Consider the following 21,825-nt stretch of genomic DNA (forward strand, 5'->3'; position numbering starts at 1 on the left):
TGGATGGATGGATGGATGGATGGATGGATTGTGATAAGAATTGTACGAGCCCCCAATAAAATGATTTTTTTTAAAAAGTGTAGATGAAGTCTTTATATCCTGAATGAGCAATTGACAAGTTAAATATTTTTGCTTTTATGTTTATCTAAAAAAAAACATTGCAACAGTGAAGCATTGCATTCAGATTCGGTCCAAAGACTCTCAGATTCATTGTAGTAACCCCCACCAATGTGCATAAAACAGGATAACAGGGCCATATTTCCCAACACCAATCTTCCTCATTGCTTTCAACTTCTGAATTTTAGTCACCGGTAATTAGCAATGCATCTAGATTGCATGTTCGATAAATTTCAAACAGAAAACCCTAGTAAAAGTCTTCAATTTTTTTATCACTGGCTTCAGTGCATACATTTGAATACTAGTCTTACTAACTGGAGTTCATTGTAGGTGTGTGGATACGACCCTGCCACTGACAACATTACACTTGATGTTGAATCTTGAAATGTCCTTTTTGACGATTAATGCAATGCCATTGCTCTTAAACTTGTCCATTCCCAGCATAGTGAACTGTGTGGTGGTCCGATTTAAAACCAATACCAGTTCATTTCAGCTCAGTAATGCCTGAGATATCCATCATCATGTGTTCTGTTTCATTTTTTATGACTTCCAGTTTTCCTATATTTACACTTTGTAAATTTCATGTTGGGACATTTAATGGATGTTTACAGCTGTTTCTTCTCGTTTTGACTTGTTCCGTGTTAGAAAATCAAGGTCCCCACAGCTTTGTTTCATCCACATCACTGAAGTCCACTTTATTTTCAGTAGACAGTCATATTTTGAGTGCTTTCTAAGCTGAAGGGTTATCTACTGGATATATAGAGGAAGAACCCCCAAAGCTATTGCCTGGAGATATTATTTAAACCCTTAACCAAATGTATTCCCTGAAGTCTTCTTAAATCCAAATAAGTGTTCAGCTTAACTCACAGAGAATGCCTGCCTTGAATACTGTGTTCTTTTAAGGCTATCTATATGGTATCAAATTAGCAACAGCAACTCAAAGGATAGGAAACTTCGATAGCAATGAGTTCGTGTTAACAGAGGAGGACTAGTTAGGACAAGGAGAGTGAGAATAGTTGTACAACTTGAGAATGTCCCTGAATTATGGAGATTGTTAAATTGGTTTGCTGTGGACAAAACAGAATAAATTTTTAAATGGAAGCAAAACCAAAGAAATTATGTCTAGGAATCAGTAAATTCTGGGAGTTAGACAGAAAGATACAATCATTGTTAGAATTGGCAGCTTAATTCTCTGCAGCAACTTTGCTTGACCCTCTCTTTTGTGTATTATAATAAGTGCAAGTCCAGCAATAATCTCCCTGTCTCAGCTACCAGATGCCTAGAGAGATCATCATCAAACACTTCTGATTCCTGTTCTCCACGCTCTTTAGAAAGCGAGTGGGATTCTTCCGTTCTTGGGAGTGAGTGTATTTCCACGCCTCTCCCATCCCACCCTAAGCAAGCGCAAGACCCATTCAAACTGCTGCCTGCAGACAGGGCGGCTTGTCACTTCCAAGCATTGGCAGTCAACAGGGAAAGCCAAATGACAGCAGAGGGCAGAAGGAGCCCCACCACCTAAAACTGGATGAAGGGCGTCCCTGACACTCTTATTGAGCTACTGATCACTTTTTAAGTCGATCTGCCCAAAACATAAGGCCCTCCCTGGGTCACTTTTAAATAAGCCATCTAATTCTCTGATGTGTCTACCTAGCGTCAGACTGTCTGCAGAGGATGTAGAAGAAAAAATGCACTTGGTTATCAGGATAATTTATCTACATGGCACCAAATATCAACATGCCGGCTTTGCCTGCGTGCTCTATTTTTGTCCACACTGCTGCCACATGTAGATGAGAGTGTCCACTGGGGACTGGGTAATGGACTGTGCTGAAGCAGCTCACCAGGCCCCGGGGCCGGCCCCCTGACTCCCATGACACAGGAAGCCCCGCCCACCAGCCCACATGCCTTTCTCCTCTTGTTTTCAGAAAGCAGCCACGAATTGCAGGAGGAAAGAATCAGAGGGAGAATTCAGTACACGGTCCACTTTCTCTAGCATTCATCCAAAGAGTAAGGATGGAGATTAAAAAGCTTGGAAATGTATGACCTTACGAGTGTCTTACCAGTTAAATTCCATGTAGGGAAGACATCCGCAAAGGCTGGGTGGTCCCACAGACGCCTGTGGACATAGCTGTTGTCACGGAAGGGAACAGATACACTATGAATGTCATTAGAATCAGTAGAACATGGGAAGAACATGAATGGTGTGATGACATCTGAGCCCCACCTCAATTCAGTCAGGACGACTAGAATCTAAGGTGGATATTATTTAACTACCCTGTCACCCCGAAAATAAGACAGTGTCTTATATTAATTTTTGTTCCCAAAGATGCGCTAGGTCTTATTTTCAGGGGATGTCTTATTTTTCTATGAAGAAGAATATGATACACATTTATTGTTTATTGTTTTATTAAAAGAGACCTCGCACTTCCTGTCTACTCCAGCTGCACTGCAGCCAACAGTGAGCTGCACTGTGGCGCCCGCCGCTACAGTCCAGAGTCTAGAGTTACGGTAGCTTCAGGGGCCTTATTTTCGGGGGGGGATGCCTTATATTTTAAAGAGAGGCAAAACTGTAAGTAGGTCTTATTTTCGGGGGATGTCTTACTTTCGGGGAAACAGGTAAGTAAGCTTGCTGCACAATTACTCCCAACAAATTTACAACTCCTTCTAGTTTTTACTTGTCACCCTTCAGCTGTTTTCCTCAAGAATGTGTTTAAATTGTATTAAAAACAATTACACCCACAAGACAGACTTATTTTATCTGTATTCTGTTTTTTAAAAATTAAATAGAAAAACAAATTCAGGAGCCCGAGCTGGCATTAGCAGGCAATAGGTGATCAGTTCTCAAGCAACTCTGGCTAACTTGCAGTTATGCTAAAGAAGGACATTAAAGAAGTTTTTGTTAGTGATAAGTGACTTTATTTGTGTAGAAAGATTTCATTTAGAAAGTTAAAAGATAGCCTTGTATTCAGTCTGAGTACAGAGAGATAGCATCCTTTAGTGTTATTAACGCTGGCTGTCAGGGAGCTGACGCTGACTCACAGCGACTCTGTAGGACTGGGACGCACGGTCCTCTTGCGTTTCCAAGACTGTAGCGCTTGACTCGTTTTAGAAGTAGAAAGCCCCGTCCAGTGGTTCTGAAACTGCTGGTCTTGTGTTAGCAGTTAGCAGCTCAACATGTAACCAACACCTGTGCCCGCAGCGCCCCTCTTTTACATGCATAGACAATAACTAAGAGTAACTGTATTAGTCTAGGACATATGTCCGCGTGGGTTCGAACCCCACTCCTGATACCATAATGTATTAGTCTAGGTACTTTGGAGAAACAAATCCACAGCAACTCACGTATAAGAGAGAGTTTTACGCAAAGAAAATGTGCATCACGAAAACATCCCAACCCAATGCTGCCCAAGCCCACAAGTCCAATATTAACCCACACCCAACACCAGTCCACAAAGTCCTTCACCTCACAAAACAGAGGCAATAATGCCGACTACAGGAGGAAAGCTGAGTCAGTGAACGTGTAAGCATCTCAGCACTGGCAGGGGTCTCCACATGGCTGCTCCTGCACCCAGGGCAGCATCGGGATAGATCCATGCGGCTTCTCCTTGGGGATGTCTTGTAGGAAATCCATCTTGTAAGCTGAAGCAGGGAACTGCTAAGGCAGCTGCACCCGATGCAACCATCACAAAACAAGAAACCCGAGAACTAGAAAGGCGAGGCTTCACCACCCATTTATCCCTCCGCCTTTCAACCAGCCCCACATGTGATTATCGGCCAGGCTGGCACAATTAACTAACTCAGTAACAGAGCAATTTCCAGGTCTCTTGTCCACTTGATTCCGTGCCACTTAACCACAGCCAGCCACAAGAGAAAGACGGGCTTTCTACTCCAGTTAGTTACAGGCTTGGAAACCCCACAGGGAGAGCTCTGCTCTGTCCTCCGGGTCTGGGTGTCATAGGCGCCTCCTCTGTGGCAGTGAGTGAGTGAGTGAGTGAGTGAGTAGTGAGTGAGTGAGTGAGTGAGTGAGTGAGTAGTGAGTGAGTGAGTGAGTAGTGAGTATGTGAGTAGTGAGTATGTGAGTGAGTGTGTGTGAGTGAGTAGTGAGTGAGTATGTGAGTGAGTGTGTGTGTGAGTGATTGAGTGAGTGTGTGAAAGAGTGAGTAGTGAGTGTGAGTAGTGGGTGAGTGTGTGAATGAGTGAGTGTGTGAGTAGTGAGTGATTGAGTGAGAATGTGTGAGTGTGTGTGTGTGTGAGTGTGTGTGTGAATGAGTGAGTAGTGAGTGTGAGTAGTGGGTGAGTGTGTGAATGAGTGTGTGTGTGAATGAGTGAGTGTGTGTGTGAGTGAGTGCGTGTGTGAATGAGTGTGTGAATGTTTGAATGAGTAGTGTGTGTGAGTGTGTAAGTAGTGAGTGAGTGTGAGTAGTGAGTGAGTGAGTGAGTGTGTGAGCGAGCGAGTGAGTGAGTGAGTGAGTGAGTGAGTGAGTGAGTAGGGAGTGAGTAGCCAGAGGTCAGTTTATGAAAAGAGCAACTGACCTTAGCAGTGTGGCGGTAGAAGACCCTTCAGCCGACCACAGGTCTGGAAACAGGGTGTGGCTCATCGGACAGCGCTTCACATGTCAGGCAGTCCGGAGAAAATGGCGGAGAACCTGGAACCCTAAGCTCAAGGCCAAGTCACGACTGTGTCTGGGATCTGGGGCTCTTCAAGGCCTTCACACACCAACACTATCATCCACCCCCTGGGCCTTGAGTTCTTTGTCCAGGAGGTGGATGCGCCACGGGGGTTAGGAGACCTCGCTACCAGGCGGTGCAGCGGCCAGGCGCAGGGAGCTGGACTGCCAGCCGCTGGAATGTTCATTGTCCTGGATCCGCGGAGACCCCGGGATAGGCGCCGCCCAAGAATGTCCAGGCGCTGGGAGCCCTCGGCCTCAGGAGCTAGAAGCTGTTCTTTATATCTTTTTTAAAATTTTATTAGAACTTAGTAATTAATACATATATCATTCCACAGTTCAATTACGTCAAGCAGTGTTGTACACTTCCTACCACAATCAGTTTCCAAACATTCTTTCCTTTTCTGGACTCCTTGACATCGTCTCCCTTCTACCTTCCCCCATCCCCCACCCCTACTGTTCCCACCCTGCCCCCCAAACCCTTGCTTCACTTGCTGTGCCTACACGTTCATCAGTCCTGAGTTGTAGATATAGAAAAACAGAGCAGCACATCACATCACTTCAAGAGGGTGACCTCCAATGACATAGCACCTCTGAGGGACACCCTAATATGAACACACCAAAACAAAAATACAGAAAATGTTCTTTCTGATTCAGGATTCTCATTGGGGGCACTCAGCTCCTGCCATGTCGGGAAACTCAAATTCTTCTCCTCCACTGAAAGCCAGAAAGTGGGGTGCCGTAGGGGTGGAAAGATGACCAGAGAGACACAGAGACTCCCAGGAAGCCTCTATGTCTGAAGTTCTGGGGTTCACAGACACCTCTGAAAATGACTGACGGCAACGTTCAAATGAGCTCAACAACACCGCTGAGAAAAGGATCAAATGGATCCTTAGCCCACACCAGCCCTTCAAGCAGACTCCACGTCCCTTGGGATCTAAACGGAAACCATGAAACACAAGAGAAGAAATTGTGGGGGAGGCTCCCACTACCTCAAACCTGACTAACCTTAAGACCCAGAGATAATTTTTAATTTCATAAGCTTGACCACATTTTTTTTAAAGTGGGGCAAAAGGCACCCCAAAGAAATAAAAAAACTAGTTAAACAGCACACACAAGTCCCCACTGGCAGATAGGTGGTTGCTATAGAAAAGGACAGAAAGATCACCTCCTTAAACGTATATTCTGATTAGCAGGATATAGTGTTATGCTGGGGGGCGGGGGGAAGCCAATCACAAAAGGATATCCGTAGGGTGAATGGGTGCTCAGATCAGGCCCTGTTCCAGGGCTGTCCCTGGTCTAGGTGTGTGTTACTGCAGGTTGACTTGCCCGGCAGCAACATGGAGAAGGCTGAATCTCGTGATCAATGGATTGAATCAATCTCCAGTGATCAATGGATTGAAGTTTTAGGCAAAGGTTTTAACACCACGGATGGCACAAACCGATGACATTCTGAGTGGAAATAAAGTCTCTTGAGACAATACCAGATCCACACAATATTTTGACAATGGATTTAACACTATAAATAAAAAATATTCTCCTTCATCAAACAGATGCGATTAAACACATTAATACTAATCTCCCAAGTAAAAGTGTGCTGAGCTCTGGTAGCACTGAGGGTGATGCATTGGCTGTTTACCTCTAAATTGGTGGTTCAAACCCACCCATCTCTCCACAGGGGAATGGTGTGCCTGGCTGCTCTCTTACAGGGTCCATATGAATCAGAATCAACTGGACCACAAGGGGTTGGGTTAGGGATTTGGGCAAATGTTGTATAATAAAAGTTCACAGGCCCTGTCCGGACTGCAGTGGAGACCCCTGGAGAACCTGGCATGTGTGCTGCTTTTCTTTGTGTTCCAAGAGCCTTGCACTTGCCAATCAGTGAAATGACCAGCTGTCCTGGTCTGCCTGGCACAGGAGGGGTTTGTGCTTAGTGTTCTGGCCAAGCATCTTGGTGGTGCTCCCTTCCTTCTTAAAGGTGGCCTGATTTGGGGTGATACATTACTATATACAACTAGCCTTTCTTTGGGTCACAAAGACTCACAAAATGTGAGCCGTGAAGGGAGATGCTGCACAGGCATTGCTGCAACTTTGACAGCCTCTGTGTTACAAAGCAGTAGACCTTGCAGCACACAATCCACAAGATTCCCTAAGACTTTTTTCCCCCAATCACGCTGGTCCCCATTTCACAGATGAAGAGCCATGGGCCCCCTCTGCCCCCCTCCCCCATCCCATAGTGACCAAGAACAGGTTCTTCCGGTTAGTGCCAACTCATGAAGCTGGTCCCAGATTTGTTAGAGTGAAATGTTCTCCAGAGGATTTTTGGAAGCTGGGTTTTTTGAAAGTAGATTCTCTGGCTATTCTTCCTAAACACCTTTTGGAGCATAGCTGGTCCCCTCCAAGGTACTAATTAACCTTAACAATGTTTGTCAGAAACCTCCATCAACAGAAAAATCTTAATACTTGCCTGTGCTTAATAATGCGACAAGCATATATCCTCTCCTCGTGCCACCCTGGCACCTAAGAAGAGCAAATGGAAACAACATACAAATGTCTGTTTACTTACGAGAAAGGAAAAGAAAACACGGAACAAGACTGGGAATGAGAAGGAACCAGGAAAAAATGGAGAGATAAAAATGGGAAGAAACGGAAATACGGGGGTGGAGGAGGTGGCTAAGTGCCACTTCTTTGGGGATAACTTTTTTTTAAATAGCTCTGACTTTTAGAAACATGTTAATAGTATTTCATGTATTCCAACGTAACTATCAAGGGATACTATTAAAAGGTGGACCCCGGGAAAAGGGGCAGGGGCAGAGCAGCGGGTGCTACTCTCAGTTGGCTTGGAGTCCCCATCCTCAGCCCCATAGTCCTCAGGGTGCGCCGTGGAGAGCAGCTGAGTCCTGGCCAAGCGAAGCAGATTCCTTGATTCAACAAATATTGACTGGACACCTACTATCAGCTGCGTGCTGCCCTAGGGCTGGAACCACAGACCAGCGCCCTAATTAGTCTAGTGCGGCTTCTGCGCTCGGCTCAGGGGCTCACACGGACAGCATCGCAGTCCTGCCAGCCCCCTGGGTCGCCAGCTAGACTCTTCTCGGACTCCAGCCTGCGGCATAGCGACCTTGAAAGAGGCCAGCCTTCCTTGTAGGAAAGTTTGGAGAACGTCGAAGGTAGCAACTTTGGGGAACTGCGGACGGGAAGCGGTCCGATAACTACGTCCTGCAGGTTGCCTGTGGTTGTGTAGGGTATCGCATCGCGTGGAAATCCTGGACAAATTCGTCTCCTGAGATTTGTCAAGAATTTCCTCCGTCTCCTAAGAATCCCAAACACCTTTGTGGGCCTCGCATTGGTGGGAGCAGCAGCATCCCAGGTGACGTAAGTGGAGCGCAGCAGGCAGATCCACTCAAACCTCTGGCCCGCCCTCTCCGGGAGGGGAACCCGTGATCTACCTACGAGTCAGCAGCGACGACCACGGACGACGGACACCGCCGTGCTCGTTCCAGAACGAAGGACACTCGCCTCCAGCAGCTTCCAGCCCGCGCGGTGCTGGTCCCGGTCCCGCTCCGAGCCCCGCCGCCGCGCAACGCTCGCCGCTCGCCGCTCCCCGAGGTGGGCGCTACTGCAGGGAGCCAGTCAGTCCCTTGTGCCGCCCAGAAGCCGCGCCAATCGACCCGCAGCCGGCGAGATTCGCGGCGTCCCTGGTCCCGCTTCGAGCACCCTTTGGACTGGAGAGGCTCCGGGTTAGCTTTGGCCGACGAGCACCCGGGGAGTCGGAGTGGGGGGAGGGCGGAGGAGATAGGGGAGGCGCCCGAGCACCCAGCTCCAAGGTCCCTCCCCCTGGGGGAGGCCAGGCCAAAGCAGAGGCTTCCCTTGTGAGGGCTAGCGCTGGCCCCCAGGTGTTTGGAGACCCAGGCTCTCCTTTGACCCTCAGCAAACTAGGGAAGGAAATAGGCACTTGACACCTGGGTTAAGGATTTGCGCGCGGGGTTTTGGACTTCAAGTCCCTTTTATGGAAATTTCCCTACTATGACCTCCTACAGGGTGGCAGTAGGCTCAGCTATGAGAATTCCAATATTGGATCAAGCTTGCAGTAGGGTTTGCGGATATATATATATATATATATATATATATATATATATATATATAATTTAAATAGGGAGGCCTTCTTCTCTTCAACCTCCCTTTGAAGGTGGGGACAGAACCTTGCACATTCTGGTTCTACTGGATTGGAGGGAGCTGAGCACCCACCCACAGCCTGCTGAGCAGGAATAAATACCATACATCCCCTGCCTTCCTTCTGATGGTCCCGAATATCCCTTCACCAGCTCATGCTTGTCTGCACCTCTGAGAGGGGGCAGATGCATATATTTCTAGGAGTCGTGAGCATACCCTGTTTTATGTGCACATGTCGTTTACGTATTTGTCCCAAGGAAACAATCTAGAATGTTGACAAGGCTGAAGGCACAAATATGTCTTTGGAACCCTTATTTGCAGCGAGTTAATTTTTTTTCTTGGTAGAATCTAGAAGTAGAAGAGCATTCTATTAGGACCCATCCATCATATAGACTATTATGTTGTCATTTAAATTTTTATTTGTAAAAACTGAAGTGATGAAGATGTTTAGGGTATGAGCTTAAAATATACAAACTCGAATATATTTGTAACCTCATATATGCGTTGATGTAGACATCTATTGAAGTGTGCTAATATGGTATCATTCTGTGGAAATGGTCTTTCCCACTTTTCCTTATTTTCCATGTTTTTAGGAGGATCCACATTACTTTTATTTTCAGAATAAAATAATCAAATGTCGATAAATGCGTGAATCATCACAATATTTCTAAGAGCAACAGTACTATCTCTGTGGGTGGTGGGGATTGCTGCATGCCAATACCTAACTGGACCACCTTGTAACTAACTTCTGATTGCCACACCTCACTAAAAATTTTTAAAAGGAAGCCATTGGGGGTATATATACCTTGGATGATGTGTAAGCTATCTAGCACTGCTGACATGGAAACACCACACGTGAGTGACTTTAACAAACACAAAAGTATTTCTTATAGTTTAGGAACCTGGAAATCCAAATTCAGGGTGCAGGCAAGCTCTGGGGACAGGCTCTCTCAGCCCACTAGCTCCTGAAGAAGGTCCTTATCTCGTCTGAGCCTGGGCCTTCTTCAATGTCTCAATCTCAGCTTCTCTTGCTTGCATCTTTTGTATCTCATTAATATAACAGAGACAAACCTATCTGCCTTGGAAGAAGTGCAGCGAGAATGCTCCTTAGAGGCAAGCAAGGATAGCAAGACTTCATCTCATACTTTGGACATATGGTCAGGAGAGACCAGTCCCGGGAGATGGACATCATGTTTGGTAAAGTGAAGGGACCCTCAAGGAGATGGATTGACACTGTGGCTGCAACAAAGGCTAAGCCATAGGGACAATTGAAGGAGGGTGCGGGTCTGTGCAGGATTTCGTTTTGTTGTGCATAGATTAGGGTCATTATTGGACGGAACCAAATCAAGGGCACCTAAGAACAACAACATAACAAAGACTACCCACTCCCAAGTGGGATTGTAACCACAGGCATAACAGATGGGTAGCACACCTCGCATTTTAAGGGGACAAAATTTAATCCAGGACAGAAGTAAAAGTTAAATGATAGGATAAATAAGAAATCCTTGCTGGTGGCTGAAATTGTACATGAATTAGTTAACCTAAGAAATAACACCCAGTTTGGGGGACACTGAATCTGCAAAGCATGGATTATTTAAGAAACACTTGTTCTGAAATTCCAGAGAGAGCCCTGGTGAGATCTCATGTTGATTAAAAACATTCAAAAACTTTGATTCCGTGTTTGGGATTCCTGCTTCCTTAATTTCTGTACATGAATGATAATAGCAATGGGCATGGCTTGATGGCTTCATTTGTGTTGTTTCACTTAATTCTGGCACTGAGATAATAAATAAACCTATGAATGGCTCCTCCTCCTCTCCATTTTGTAAAGAAACCAAAATTCTGAGAAGTTAAAAAACAACAACAAATAAATAAATAAACAACAACAACGAACTCATTGCCATCCAGCCAAATCTGACTTAGAGTGACCCTATAGGATGGGGCAGAACTGCCTCTGTGGGTTTCTGAGGCTGTGACTCTTTACAGGAGTAGAAAGCCCCGCCTTTCTCCTGTAAAGCAACTCGTGGTTTTGAACTGTTAACCTTGAGGTTATCAGCCTAGTGCATGCATTACCACTCTGACAACTTGGCTCCTCAAGAAGTTAAGTAGTTTGTCCAAAGGCGCCCAATGGATGTGCTCCGGAGCAGGGACTAGATCCACTGACTCACCTCCCTGCTCCTGCCCACTGCCCAACATCACCTCCCTGACACACTGCTCGGTGTCCCCCGCAGTTCTGGGGATCTCAAGCTCCTCTAGTTTCCTGTTCCTTTGGAGACGCCGCAGTGATACACTTGCAAGCACACGCACTCTCAAGGCAGGGCCTTTAGGCAGGAAAAGAAAGAACATGAAGATAAGGACAAGGTAAGCCCCTCTCTGCGACCTCAACGCGGACTTGGGCTGTTACCTTGCTTCTCGCCAACCTCTCGAACTCAAAGGAGAGCCTTTAAAGAATTTCGCTCTCTTGCTCCTTCTAGGCTCTAGGAGCTCTCCCTGGGAAGTTGCTGAAGACATTAGCATACGGCCTTCCCTCTGCGGTCCAGGGATCTCAGCCCTGCTAGCTTAAGATTCTCTCTTCCAGCTTCAGTGCTCTGGGAAGGACAGGCTCTCTGCTCCAGGATGCCCAGTTGGCCCCCTGCCTCCCACCTTGAAGTGGAGAGATGGCACCAAGGCTGGCTGGACCGCCTGTTTCTACAGCAAGGACTCCCACCCTCACCTCACGCACCCTCTGGGTAGACCCTGGCAGACCCGATCCTCTCACTAGAGTCACCAGCTGCACACAGCCATCTCTCTTCAGTGTTCCTTGCTTTTGTGAGCAGTCAGTATGAACCAGATCTTCCCAGATTAGAGGGTCCCCAGAAGAAAGAGTTTAGTGAAGGGGAGTGGGTGGGGGAGGTGCCGGATTAACACGTGGTTTCTGTGGGAACCAATGGGGGTAGCGGTCTTGTCTGGCAGTCCTGCCCTCCCCCTCCACCCCCAGTCTTCAGGGATGGCCCAACACCTTGGAGACCCTGGGCATCTGTCCCAGGGCTGGGGATCCACTGGACCTTCTAGGACTAGAACCGGTTAGTTTAGGGCACTGGGCTCCTGGGGGACCAGGGACGCTCACACCCCCTCCCCCTTTGTTGTCGGGATGCTGCTGAGCCCAGTCACCTCCACCCCCTTCTCAGTCAACGACATCCTGAGGCTAGAGCGCGAGCAGAGTCACCCCAAGCTTTCCCCGCTCCCAGGGCTTAGCGGGAGCCCAGAAAACTCTCAGTACCTGCGCCTGGACCCAGAACAGCACGGATGGGGGGTTCACAACACTCAGAACAGCCGCGACCCGAGGAGGCTGGAAGGTTCAGGGCCTCTGGGGGGTCCCTGTGAGAAGATCATGGAAATGGACGCAGAGCGGGTGGAAGAGCCACGTGAGTATGCGCTCAGGCCTCCGCTCCGACTGGGCTGGGAGAGGGAGGTGACTTCTGGCTGGCTTGGGACGGGCGAGATCTGCAGTTCCTAGTCTCCTTCATCTATATCCTTCAACGGACAGGTCTCCCCGCCACCCCAATCCTGGTATCCCGCGTGCAGCACACGCCCCGAAACCCCTAGCCTTTCCTCGGGTTCCTGGAAAAACTGATCACACCTCCACAGCTGCAGCCTCTCATCCCCACCACTCACCCCCACAATATCTCAGTCTGCCCACCTCTCCAGACACACTCGAGAGCCTCTTCCCTGGCTTCCGGAGCCTCTCTCTCTACCTTGAGCAAGCTACTAAAACTATAGCCGCAAAGCGTCAGCCCTGGAAGGAGAGACTCAGCGGGCCCCAGCTCTGGGGATTTGCGGGCTGCCCTGCTCCGCCTCTCATTCCTATACCTAGAAATGGGGACTAGGCGGGGTCGTGTCCCGGAGTGGGCCCAGCAGGGTTGGGCGCCTGGCGCCTGGGAAGGACAGACAGCTCAGGATTCCGCTACCCGGGGAGATGGTGGCTCGGGCCGGGTCCTGGTCACTGAGGGCATCCGGCGACCTGCCCGCCTGCAGGAAGGAAGTTCGGCCTGCTGGAGCGGCCAGGCCCTTAGGGCAGGAAGGCTCTGGCAAGAAGGTTGCGCCTTCCCAAGGAGGAAAAAGTTTCTCTTCCTTTCTCAGAATCCTAAACTGGGCCTGCCCGCCCCCAGAGGCCTGCGCTACGCGCCCCCCCTCAAACCGCCCCCCCCCCAGTGCCCGGTAGGGTGAGACCACTGGGCAAGGCCCCATGAGGGCCCTGTATTCACAAAGCAAACGGACACGATGGATAAATAAAGAGGTGGTGCGGAGTTGCCAGTCCCTAGGGGCTCGGTGGGCACGAGCCAGGGGAGCACTGACCCTTAGCCGAGATCGCTTCTGCTCTGCTGAAAGCTCTGAGCTCCCGGGACCACTTCGGGTGCCTAACAGCAGGAGCCCCACTGCCTTGCGTTTCTCCTCGCACTGCCTCTACTGGGGCTGCCCGAGGGCCCGGTCCCGGGGGCTAGACTGTGGAGGCCAGTGGATGGAGGCCCAGGGCTGGGCAGCGAGGGATGCTCTGGACGCGGACTGAGAGCCCCCTCAGCCCGCGTCCACAGGGGACCTGGAAAGAAGGAAGGGCCTGCTGGCTCCACAGCTTCGTGCCACGTCCCCTGGTCATTTTCTGGTGTGCTAAGAAAACGTGCCTTTGGGGATATTCCCCCTCTTGGCCCTGGAGGGAATCTTCATCTTCTCCGGGCCTGAGTTCCTGAGCGCAGACGTCTCTAAAGGAAGTTTTTCCCCCACTTCAAACATCAAATACCAAACAGCCACCTTCTCTCTACAGCTGGTGTGCCCCCAGCGCCTGGGGACCTGAAGTGCGGTTAGACTCCCACACAGCAGCTCCCTTAGCTGTGGTGACTCCACCATGCCTCATCCTTTCTGAGAAGAGCTCGCAGCCTCCATGCGCTTTGGGGTGACTCCCTGCATGTTTTCATTTTTTAAAAAATCAACATTTCCTTTCTTTCCTTCCGTCTTTACCAAGACAGGAGATTGGTGGGGAGAAAGGGAGAAAAGGCTGCACTGGGGCAACGCTTCAGGTCCTGGGTCAGTGGTCCGGAGTCTGGCTCACCAGCGAGGGTGCCCCCTCGGGGGAAAGGGGACTCTGCTGACGCCAGCCCCTCAACGGATAGCTCCAAAGGAAAGAGGAGGCCTGCTTGAAAAAAGTCAGATGTGGATCTCAGCTTCTTCTATCGCTCAAAAACCAACCCCCTTTGCTGCATCAAGAGTCGGGAGTCAAGAAATGTTTTGTTTTATTCCGGTCCGTTGGATTACAGAGCACCGCAGCCAAGAGCCAGCCAGGGTCCCTGATGCTGGTGGAGCCCTGGAAGACGGCAAAGACCCAGACACTTGCAAAGGTGGGCTGATAGCGGCATACCCCGGCCGGAGTGCTCCTGGGCTCGCCTCTGAAGGTGCCAAGGCCGAAAGAGAATAAAGGTTTCCTTCTCTCTGTTCCGACTGCTCTTCTAGGACTGTCCACAGTTCGTCCCTGTCAGAGGGAAACCCCAAAATAACACTTGATCCTCACAGCAAAGAGTGGGTGGGAGGGCAGATCGGTGGGATCTCGATTGGGAGAAGAAAATGCAGCCACTCTAGAATGATGAAGCAGCTCTTGGGGAAGCGTTGTGTCATCCGGACATAGAGGGTCCAAAGGCAGACGTCCTCATTGAAGTTCCAGGAGCCCCCAAAGTTACAGAGGGGGCAACAGTTGCCTTCTGACCGGCCTTGGGGAGGGAGAAAGAAAAGAGGTCGTGGAGCGAAGGCTCCCAGGGAACGAAGTTTCCCCTTCTTTTTGTCGATGTTTTCTTTTATAACGACTATACCTCTCCATCACCCATGATTGCTTTCACGGTTTTGCGATAAATCTAACATTCTGAAAAGTCAGTTAAGTATACATTTTTAAGTTGTCTTCTTGGTAGCTAGACTCTGTATCTCTCCTCGTCACATTTCTAAGGATGATGCTCCCGAATGGTGTGCTTACATATATACTATATATGCAGTGTGTTTGTATGTATATATATATGTATTCTCGATTTACATATTTTATAAATAGAAATATATTATATAAAGTATATACTACATGTAGAATATATTCCCACACTATATATACTATATGTATAATATATATTCTATGGGTGTATATATATTACTTAGGTTGTGAAATCACCACTAGTAATCGTCGCGCATTTTTCTATTACCATGGCCATAAACAGATAGCTTCTGACCGAACAATAACGTCCGCGAAAGGGAGCCCTAGCTTGCCAAGAGGGGCTCAGAGGAGCCTGAGCTTGGCGCTGACGCGGGTCCCTCCTGTGCTTGCAGAGCCAGGGCTGAGCGCAGCCTCGCCGGCGCGCGGCGGCAGCGGCGGCGGCGGCGGCGGCGGCGCGGAACCGCCCAGGGTGCGGCAGCGGCGGAAGCCGCGCGTGCTCTTCTCGCAGACGCAGGTGCTGGAGCTGGAGCGGCGCTTCAAGCAGCAGCGGTACCTGTCGGCGCCCGAGCGCGAGCACCTGGCCCGCGCGCTGCAGCTCACCTCCACGCAGGTCAAGATCTGGTTCCAGAACCGGCGCTACAAGTGTAAACGGCAGCGCCAGGACAAGTCCCTGGAACTGGCGGGCCACCCGCTAGCGCCGCGGCGGGTGGCGGTGCCCGTGCTGGTGCGGGACGGCAAGCCCTGCCTGGGGCCCGGCGCACCCGCCTTCCCCGGCCCTTACGGCCCGGCTGCGGCGCCCTATTCCAGCTACAGAGGCTACGCCGCCGGCCCCTACGGGGCGGGCTTCGGCGGCGGATATGCAGGCGGGTCCCCGGGCCCCGCGCCGCCCGGACCCCTGGCCCTGGGGGGCTTCGGCGGGGGCGGCCCTGGCGGGAGCCCGGAGCACCATCTGTCCGCAGCGCTGCAGGGCGTCAGGGCCTGGTGAGGCAACCAGGCCCAGGTGTCCCATCTCTGTCCCTCCACGCGCGCGGGCCGCGACTGGGGTGAGGGTCTGTCTGGCCGAAGGGAAGCAGACATCACACGGCGCTTCTCCCCCCCAAAAAAAAGCTCTCTGAGATCGCAAATTGCCCCCCAAGTCCCATAAGCCTCCCCCGCCCCCCAAAGGCCTTGGGAGCCCCAGAGGGAATCACGTGGGGCCCGGACCTGAAGAAGTAAGTCCCCAGGAAGAAACCCCAGGATCCTGGGATGGGACAGGTGCTTTGCCGGCCCCACGTGCAAGCCCTGTGGAGGTGCTTTCGTTGGTGCCAGCACCGCGGGTGGAGGTGTGGTCCACAGGGAAGATGGAAGAGGGAGATGGAGGGCGAAGTAAGGGGAGTGGGGTGACGACCAGAAAAGAGGAAGAGCTAGCAGGTTCACTCAGAGGGACTATACATTCCCTTCTGTGGGGGCCTAAAAGTCCCTTCAAAGGCAGCGCTCACAGGGACTTCAGACCTAACCCAGAGGCGAAAAACGGCTCTCTGGGTGTGTCCTCTGTGTGCTGGCTCTTCCTTCGCGGTGTTGCTTGCATTTTATGTGTGTCCTCCAACATCTCCAGCCAATACAGTGCATACATCTGTGTGCGTGCGCGTTTGCGAGTGTGTGCTTGAGTGTGTGGGCACCTGCACGTATCGGTTCTTTCTGCTAATTCAAATAAAGCAAGCAAATCCCACAAAACCCAGAAGTTCTGAGCCTGCAATGCACACTTTCCTAAGGAGACAAAATGCGCTCTGTCCAGAGGGGCGATGACTGGTGTTACTTGCCTTCCAGTGGGCTCCAGCTCTTGGAGAGCTTCCGTGTAAGACCTAGGGGAAAGTTACCTCCTCCTGGGCCATCTCCCTGATCACCGCTGTAGAGGAGTCCACTGCAGTTCCTGGGTAGGTTAGCCATGTAGGGGCTCACCTGGCATTCAGCAGTCCTGCTTCTGTTGTCATTAATAGGGCTTCCACGGGCTGCTTTGTGGAAGTAGATCATAGGTCTTTCTTCCTTGTTCAAATCTGAATTCTCTGCTGAAAGCTGTCAGCCTTCAGTGACCTTTGCTGGTATTTGAAATAGTCCCTGACATACATTCTGGCACCAAGCAAGCCACTGAAATAGGACAAAATGACGTTGTGTGTGTGTGTGTGTGTGTGTGTGTGTAGACTGCCTGATTTCTTTTCTCACAGCTCCCTCTCTCTTTTTGGAGGACCTTTCAAAGCATAACCCATTTCTAAATTCTGTATCAGGAAAGCAGGTGGCATGGGAGAACACCTCCTCACCCCCATCGTACCCTAAACCAAAGTTACTACCATTGAGTTGATTCTGACTCTGAGAGAGAGAGATCCTACAGGACAGGGTAGAACCAATCCTGTGGTTTCCAAGCCTAACTCTTTAGGGGAGCAGAAATCCTTGGCTGGTGATTTCAAACTGCTGACCTTGAGGTTAGCAGCCCAACACATAATCACTTTGCCATTAGGGGGTCATGAGGAGTCCTGGCTGTCTTATAATGATGTCCAGGAGGCCTGGATTCTCGAGGGAAATTATGACACACTGCCCTTCATATGTTAGAAATCACGCACACCTGAACACCGCAAAACAAAACCCAAAACCAAGCTCATTTTGTTCATGGTAGCATAGCATCAAATATATAAATTTGTCCTTGGTGAGCACGATAATAGGAAAACCAGCCCCTCTCATTCATTTATATTATCTTTTGAGACACAGAAAACTCTAGTCCTTATCTTTTAGGCCACTGATGAGTTGAAAGCTGAATTCTAATATTTATTGAAAATGCTTAATGCTTGCAGTCTTACTGCTGAATATATCCTGGTTGCTTTTACTGAAGTGGGAACACTGAGACAGCCTGATTCTATATAGACTAGGCCTTACTATCATTTTCCTTTCCTCTAAAATTTTACATAGTTTGTGGTAGTTGAATACTCACAGCAAAACATGCACCAGCTAATTGAACGGTTTCTGCATGCACAGTTGAGTATCACTGCTTACATTCTTTGAGTTATGCAATTATGCTCTCCCTCCTTTTCTGACTTGCCCCTCCTTCACTAAGGTAAACTCGCTGCCCTCTCAGGTTCCTATCCAATCTTTCAGGTTGCTGTTGTCAGTTTGATCCAGTATTAATGATTCTTCAAAGAGCCTAATGCCCAAGACAGCAATTTTTGTTTTTGTAGTTAAACTAAATATTGTTTGATTTTTAAGATGAATTTCAGGAAATGTTTTGTTTTAAGGTTAATGATTATCCCAGGGCAGTAGTAAAGGTTTATCTACCCTTGACGGCTCCAGAAAGTCTGGAGTCCATAAGAATTTGAAATTCCACACTACATTTTCCTCCTGTTGATCAGGATTTTCTTTGTGATCTTCCATCAAAATGTTAAGTAATGGAAGCCTGACACCATCCAGTTTTTATGATCTCATAGTAAAAGAGGTCATGAGCCACTCCTCCTCCTATTCCTGACTTTCCTTCTGTTGCTCCAGGTGAAGAGAGAACGGTTGTGTCTTTGATGGCCCCTGGAAAGCTCTTAGGACCCTAGCTAGTACACAACCAACTAGAACAGAAGCACTAAATACATTATCAGGCCAATTAACTGGAATATCCCATGAAACCATGGCCCTAAAAACTCCAAGACAAGGAACTAACTGTAATGAAGTTTCTGGTTGTACATAAACCGTTTCAGCAGCTATCCTTTCTTGGTTTTGGGGTGGTTTTTTTTGCTACCCTTTCTTTCTTAGTCATTGTGTAATGACGTCTATCATTCAATTTTTGCCAAGTCTCCTTTTTACAACACATTGATTGCAATCACAGCAATCAATTGGGTAGATAAGCAACTCTATGCTTAATCTCCCCATCACCATGAACCCTCCTTCTGTCCCTTTCCTCCCACTCCTGCTAAGCACTAGTAAACTTTGGTCTCTATCTATTTGCCTTTTCTTGTCTTTTGTGTGAGGTCATGCAATATTTGCTCTTTTGTGATTTGCTTATTTCACTCAGCATCATGGCTTCAAGCTCCATCTATTCTGTAGCATGTATCAAGACGTCATCCCACCTACTGGATGAGTCGTCTATTGTATAAATGTACCACATTTTGTTTATTCGTTCATCTGCTGGGGAACATTTAGGTGGTTTCCACCTTATGATTCTTGTGAATATTGTTACAGTGAATGCTGTTGTAAATATCTCTTTGAGTCTCTGCTTTCAAGTCTTTGTATTATATATAGAAGCGGAATCACTGGGGCAGATGGTAGTTCATTGTTTCGTTTTCTGTTCAGTTTTGTTTTAGAAACCAAAACACTGCCATTAGCAATGTCTTTACTATTTTGTACTCTTACCATCTGTGGATAAGATTCCAATTTCCCTAAATCCTCACCAGCAACATTGGTTATCGTGTGTGTGTGTGTGTGTGTGTGTGTGTGTGTGTGTGTGTGTACCTTAATCATCTTAGTGTGAGTGAAATCATAGCTCATGGTGACTCTGATTAGCATCTCTCTGATGGCTGGGGGTGGTGCATCTTTTCTTGCATTTGGTGGTCATTTGGATGTTCTCTTTTGGTGTAATGTCTATCCAAGTCCCTTGCCATTTTATAATTGGCGACCTTACTGTAGTTTTACATTTCCTCTGTTGAAGCAACAACACAGAGATACATGATAAATGTTTATGTATATATATATATTTCCCCTACAGCTTTGCTACTTCCCTCTCCTTTTGTTGTTGTTTGTTTTCATCCAGTCTCTCGTTTTCTTCTCTATTTTCACTGCCAATAAAAGTGTCTTTATAAACACCCTTGGTGTCTTTCAATTATCGTTACTGTTGATTCCTGGAAGCTTAAGGCCTGCAGTGGACTGCTACCAAGTGAGTAGCAATCTGCTTGGCCCTGAATTGTTAATTGAATTAGATTACAGTATTTCTAAGATCAGAGAGAAAAGCAATCCGTTAATTTTTTTTAAATGTTATCGTCTTTTATGTAAGGTCCCTGCCTCAGAAATGTACATCAGTGTGGTATAGAGAGAATGAATAAATGTCACCTCCCTCGCCTGCCGGCCCACTCCCTTCTAATAGGAGCGCCGGAAGAAGCCTCTCTGTTGCGTGTGCACTGTTCAGAACAGGCCTGGCCTATGCACAGTCCTCAAGTAGAAAACTTCCATTCCGCCCTTTGCCACACCTTTGTGTATTGCCTGGAAAGAAAGCTGCTGGGGTGAAGGGGGAAAAGAGGCTTAGCTCTATCCCCAGTAAGTAAGCCATCACCGAACACTCTTGGTAGGGACACAAGGGAGAGAAAAAAAAACAAAGATTTGGCGGCCAGACGGAGAGAATGTACTATCTAATTGGATAGCGAACATTCGCATGAGAAAAGCATCTAAAAATACAAGGTGGTGTGTGCTGCGTGTCAAAGGAGAGCGCAGACAATGAGGAAGGGGATGGGGCGGTGGGGAGGGGCTTAGAGCAGGCTCCACAGAGGGGCTGGGTTAAGCCGGGTGATTAGTGTGGGAATGACACCCTGGACTGGGAGCGGCTCCAGGAGAGGTCCTAGGATTGGGGATTGAGGAAAAGTAAATGGGCACATCCGCAGCCAGAAGTATCTTGTTCGAGATGCAATTTACAGCGGCGGAGGCTGTGGTTCGGTGCCATCAAGCCCCTTTCAACAGCCCATGGACAGCAGAATGGCCCCGTCGGTGCCCTTGTCACAATGGTGTGATGTCGAAGCGAAGCCGTTGTTGTTGCAGCCCCGGGATCAATCCATCTCCTTGGGGGCCTTTCTCTCGTTCAACGAAGTCCTACTTCACCAAGCTCGCTTCTGTAAATCCCACCCCTCCGTTCAGTTGGCTGAAGCAAGGGGTGGGGAGAAGGAACCCCTAGGGGGCTGCTTCAACTCACACTGGGGGTCCTTTCAATATTGCACTGAGCAGGGACTTTTTTTTCTGCTGCGCCCCAGCAGACATTTCTGCTGGTCTGCAAATTCCAGGAAGGAACAATAAAAAGTAACACACACAAGTCTCCAACAGAAACCTTGTCTGTGTATAATGCACACAGCTCTTATTGCCAGAGCACAGGGCAGAAGCTGACACCCACAGCTTCTTTTCACAAGGAAAGCAGAGGAGAGGGAAGAAAAACTCTTGTCTCCCACCTCCCCATTCCATCAGGATCACTTTAAAATGCACCCCTCTCCCAGCTCCTCCACCCGCCCCCAGCAGCCCCTTTCCCATCGCTGTAATCTGCTTTCCACCCAAAGCAGCCCCTTTGCGTGCATCTCCCAGGACGACTGCTTATCTGTGGCAGGGCTTTCACCAAGCTGCTTTCTGTAAGCAATCAAGGCTCTTATCTGCACCCTTCAGCCCCGTCACTCCAGTCAGCTCTTAATGTTCACAAGTTCCTCAAATGGGAAGTAATTGACCTCTAAACAAAACAAAAAGCTCTCAGAGAGATAGCAGAGGTCCCTTTCCCGACTGTCCCAGGGCTAGGGGTCTCACCTAGGCCAGGTGGATAAGTCAATAAAATCACAGACTTCCTGGCTCCCTGGCCCGCCTCTCCCCTTCCCAGCCTCAGGCTCATGCAGCGCCACCTATGTATCAGTGTCCTCGATCCCATCTGCAGATCGACGCAGGATGAGTCCAGCGCTTGATCACACAGCTGCCAGATTTCTGGTACTTACTATGTAGGAAATTATCATCAGTAGGATACAACTGCATGTTTTTTTCAGTTCGATCTGAAGTGTTTACAGTATCAGACTTCATACGGTTATTTATTTTATCAGATCACCAATTGCCCCCACCCACCACCACCTGTTTTCCATAAGATGTTGAAATTCCTCAAGCTTAAAAGCTGTGTCCTCCCTCTTCTTAAAAAGACTCCTTCAGGACCAGTGGTGAGAGTGGGATGCCTGGAGGGTGGAGGGAATGTGGGGT

At 48.8% G+C, this 21,825-nt stretch overlaps 1 protein-coding gene across 1 annotated transcript; it reads left to right on the forward strand.

Moving 5' to 3' along the window:
• The first annotated feature begins 12,084 nt into the window (after positions 1-12,084).
• NKX2-6 (NK2 homeobox 6) lies at positions 12,085-15,880 on the forward strand. The gene is made up of 2 exons (XM_004707608.1): positions 12,085-12,358; positions 15,288-15,880. The coding sequence occupies exons 1-2, from the start codon at positions 12,085-12,087 to the stop codon at positions 15,878-15,880; spliced, it is 867 nt and encodes a 288-aa protein (XP_004707665.1).
• The last annotated feature ends 5,945 nt before the right edge of the window (positions 15,881-21,825 follow it).

This window comes from Echinops telfairi, unplaced genomic scaffold, assembly GCF_000313985.2.
Source record: "Echinops telfairi isolate 266 unplaced genomic scaffold, ASM31398v2 ScPeMD7_9;HRSCAF=40, whole genome shotgun sequence".
In the NCBI taxonomy this organism is placed as follows: domain Eukaryota; kingdom Metazoa; phylum Chordata; class Mammalia; order Afrosoricida; family Tenrecidae; genus Echinops; species Echinops telfairi.

Bases quoted from the DNA above. Each gene is read 5' to 3' on its own strand.
- NKX2-6 (XM_004707608.1), top strand. From the start codon at position 12,085: ATGCTGCTGAGCCCAGTCACCTCCACCCCCTTCTCAGTCAACGACATC. The intron at 12,359-15,287 runs GTGAGTATGCGC...CTGTGCTTGCAG, and splicing joins AGAGCGGGTGGAAGAGCCAC to AGCCAGGGCTGAGCGCAGCC.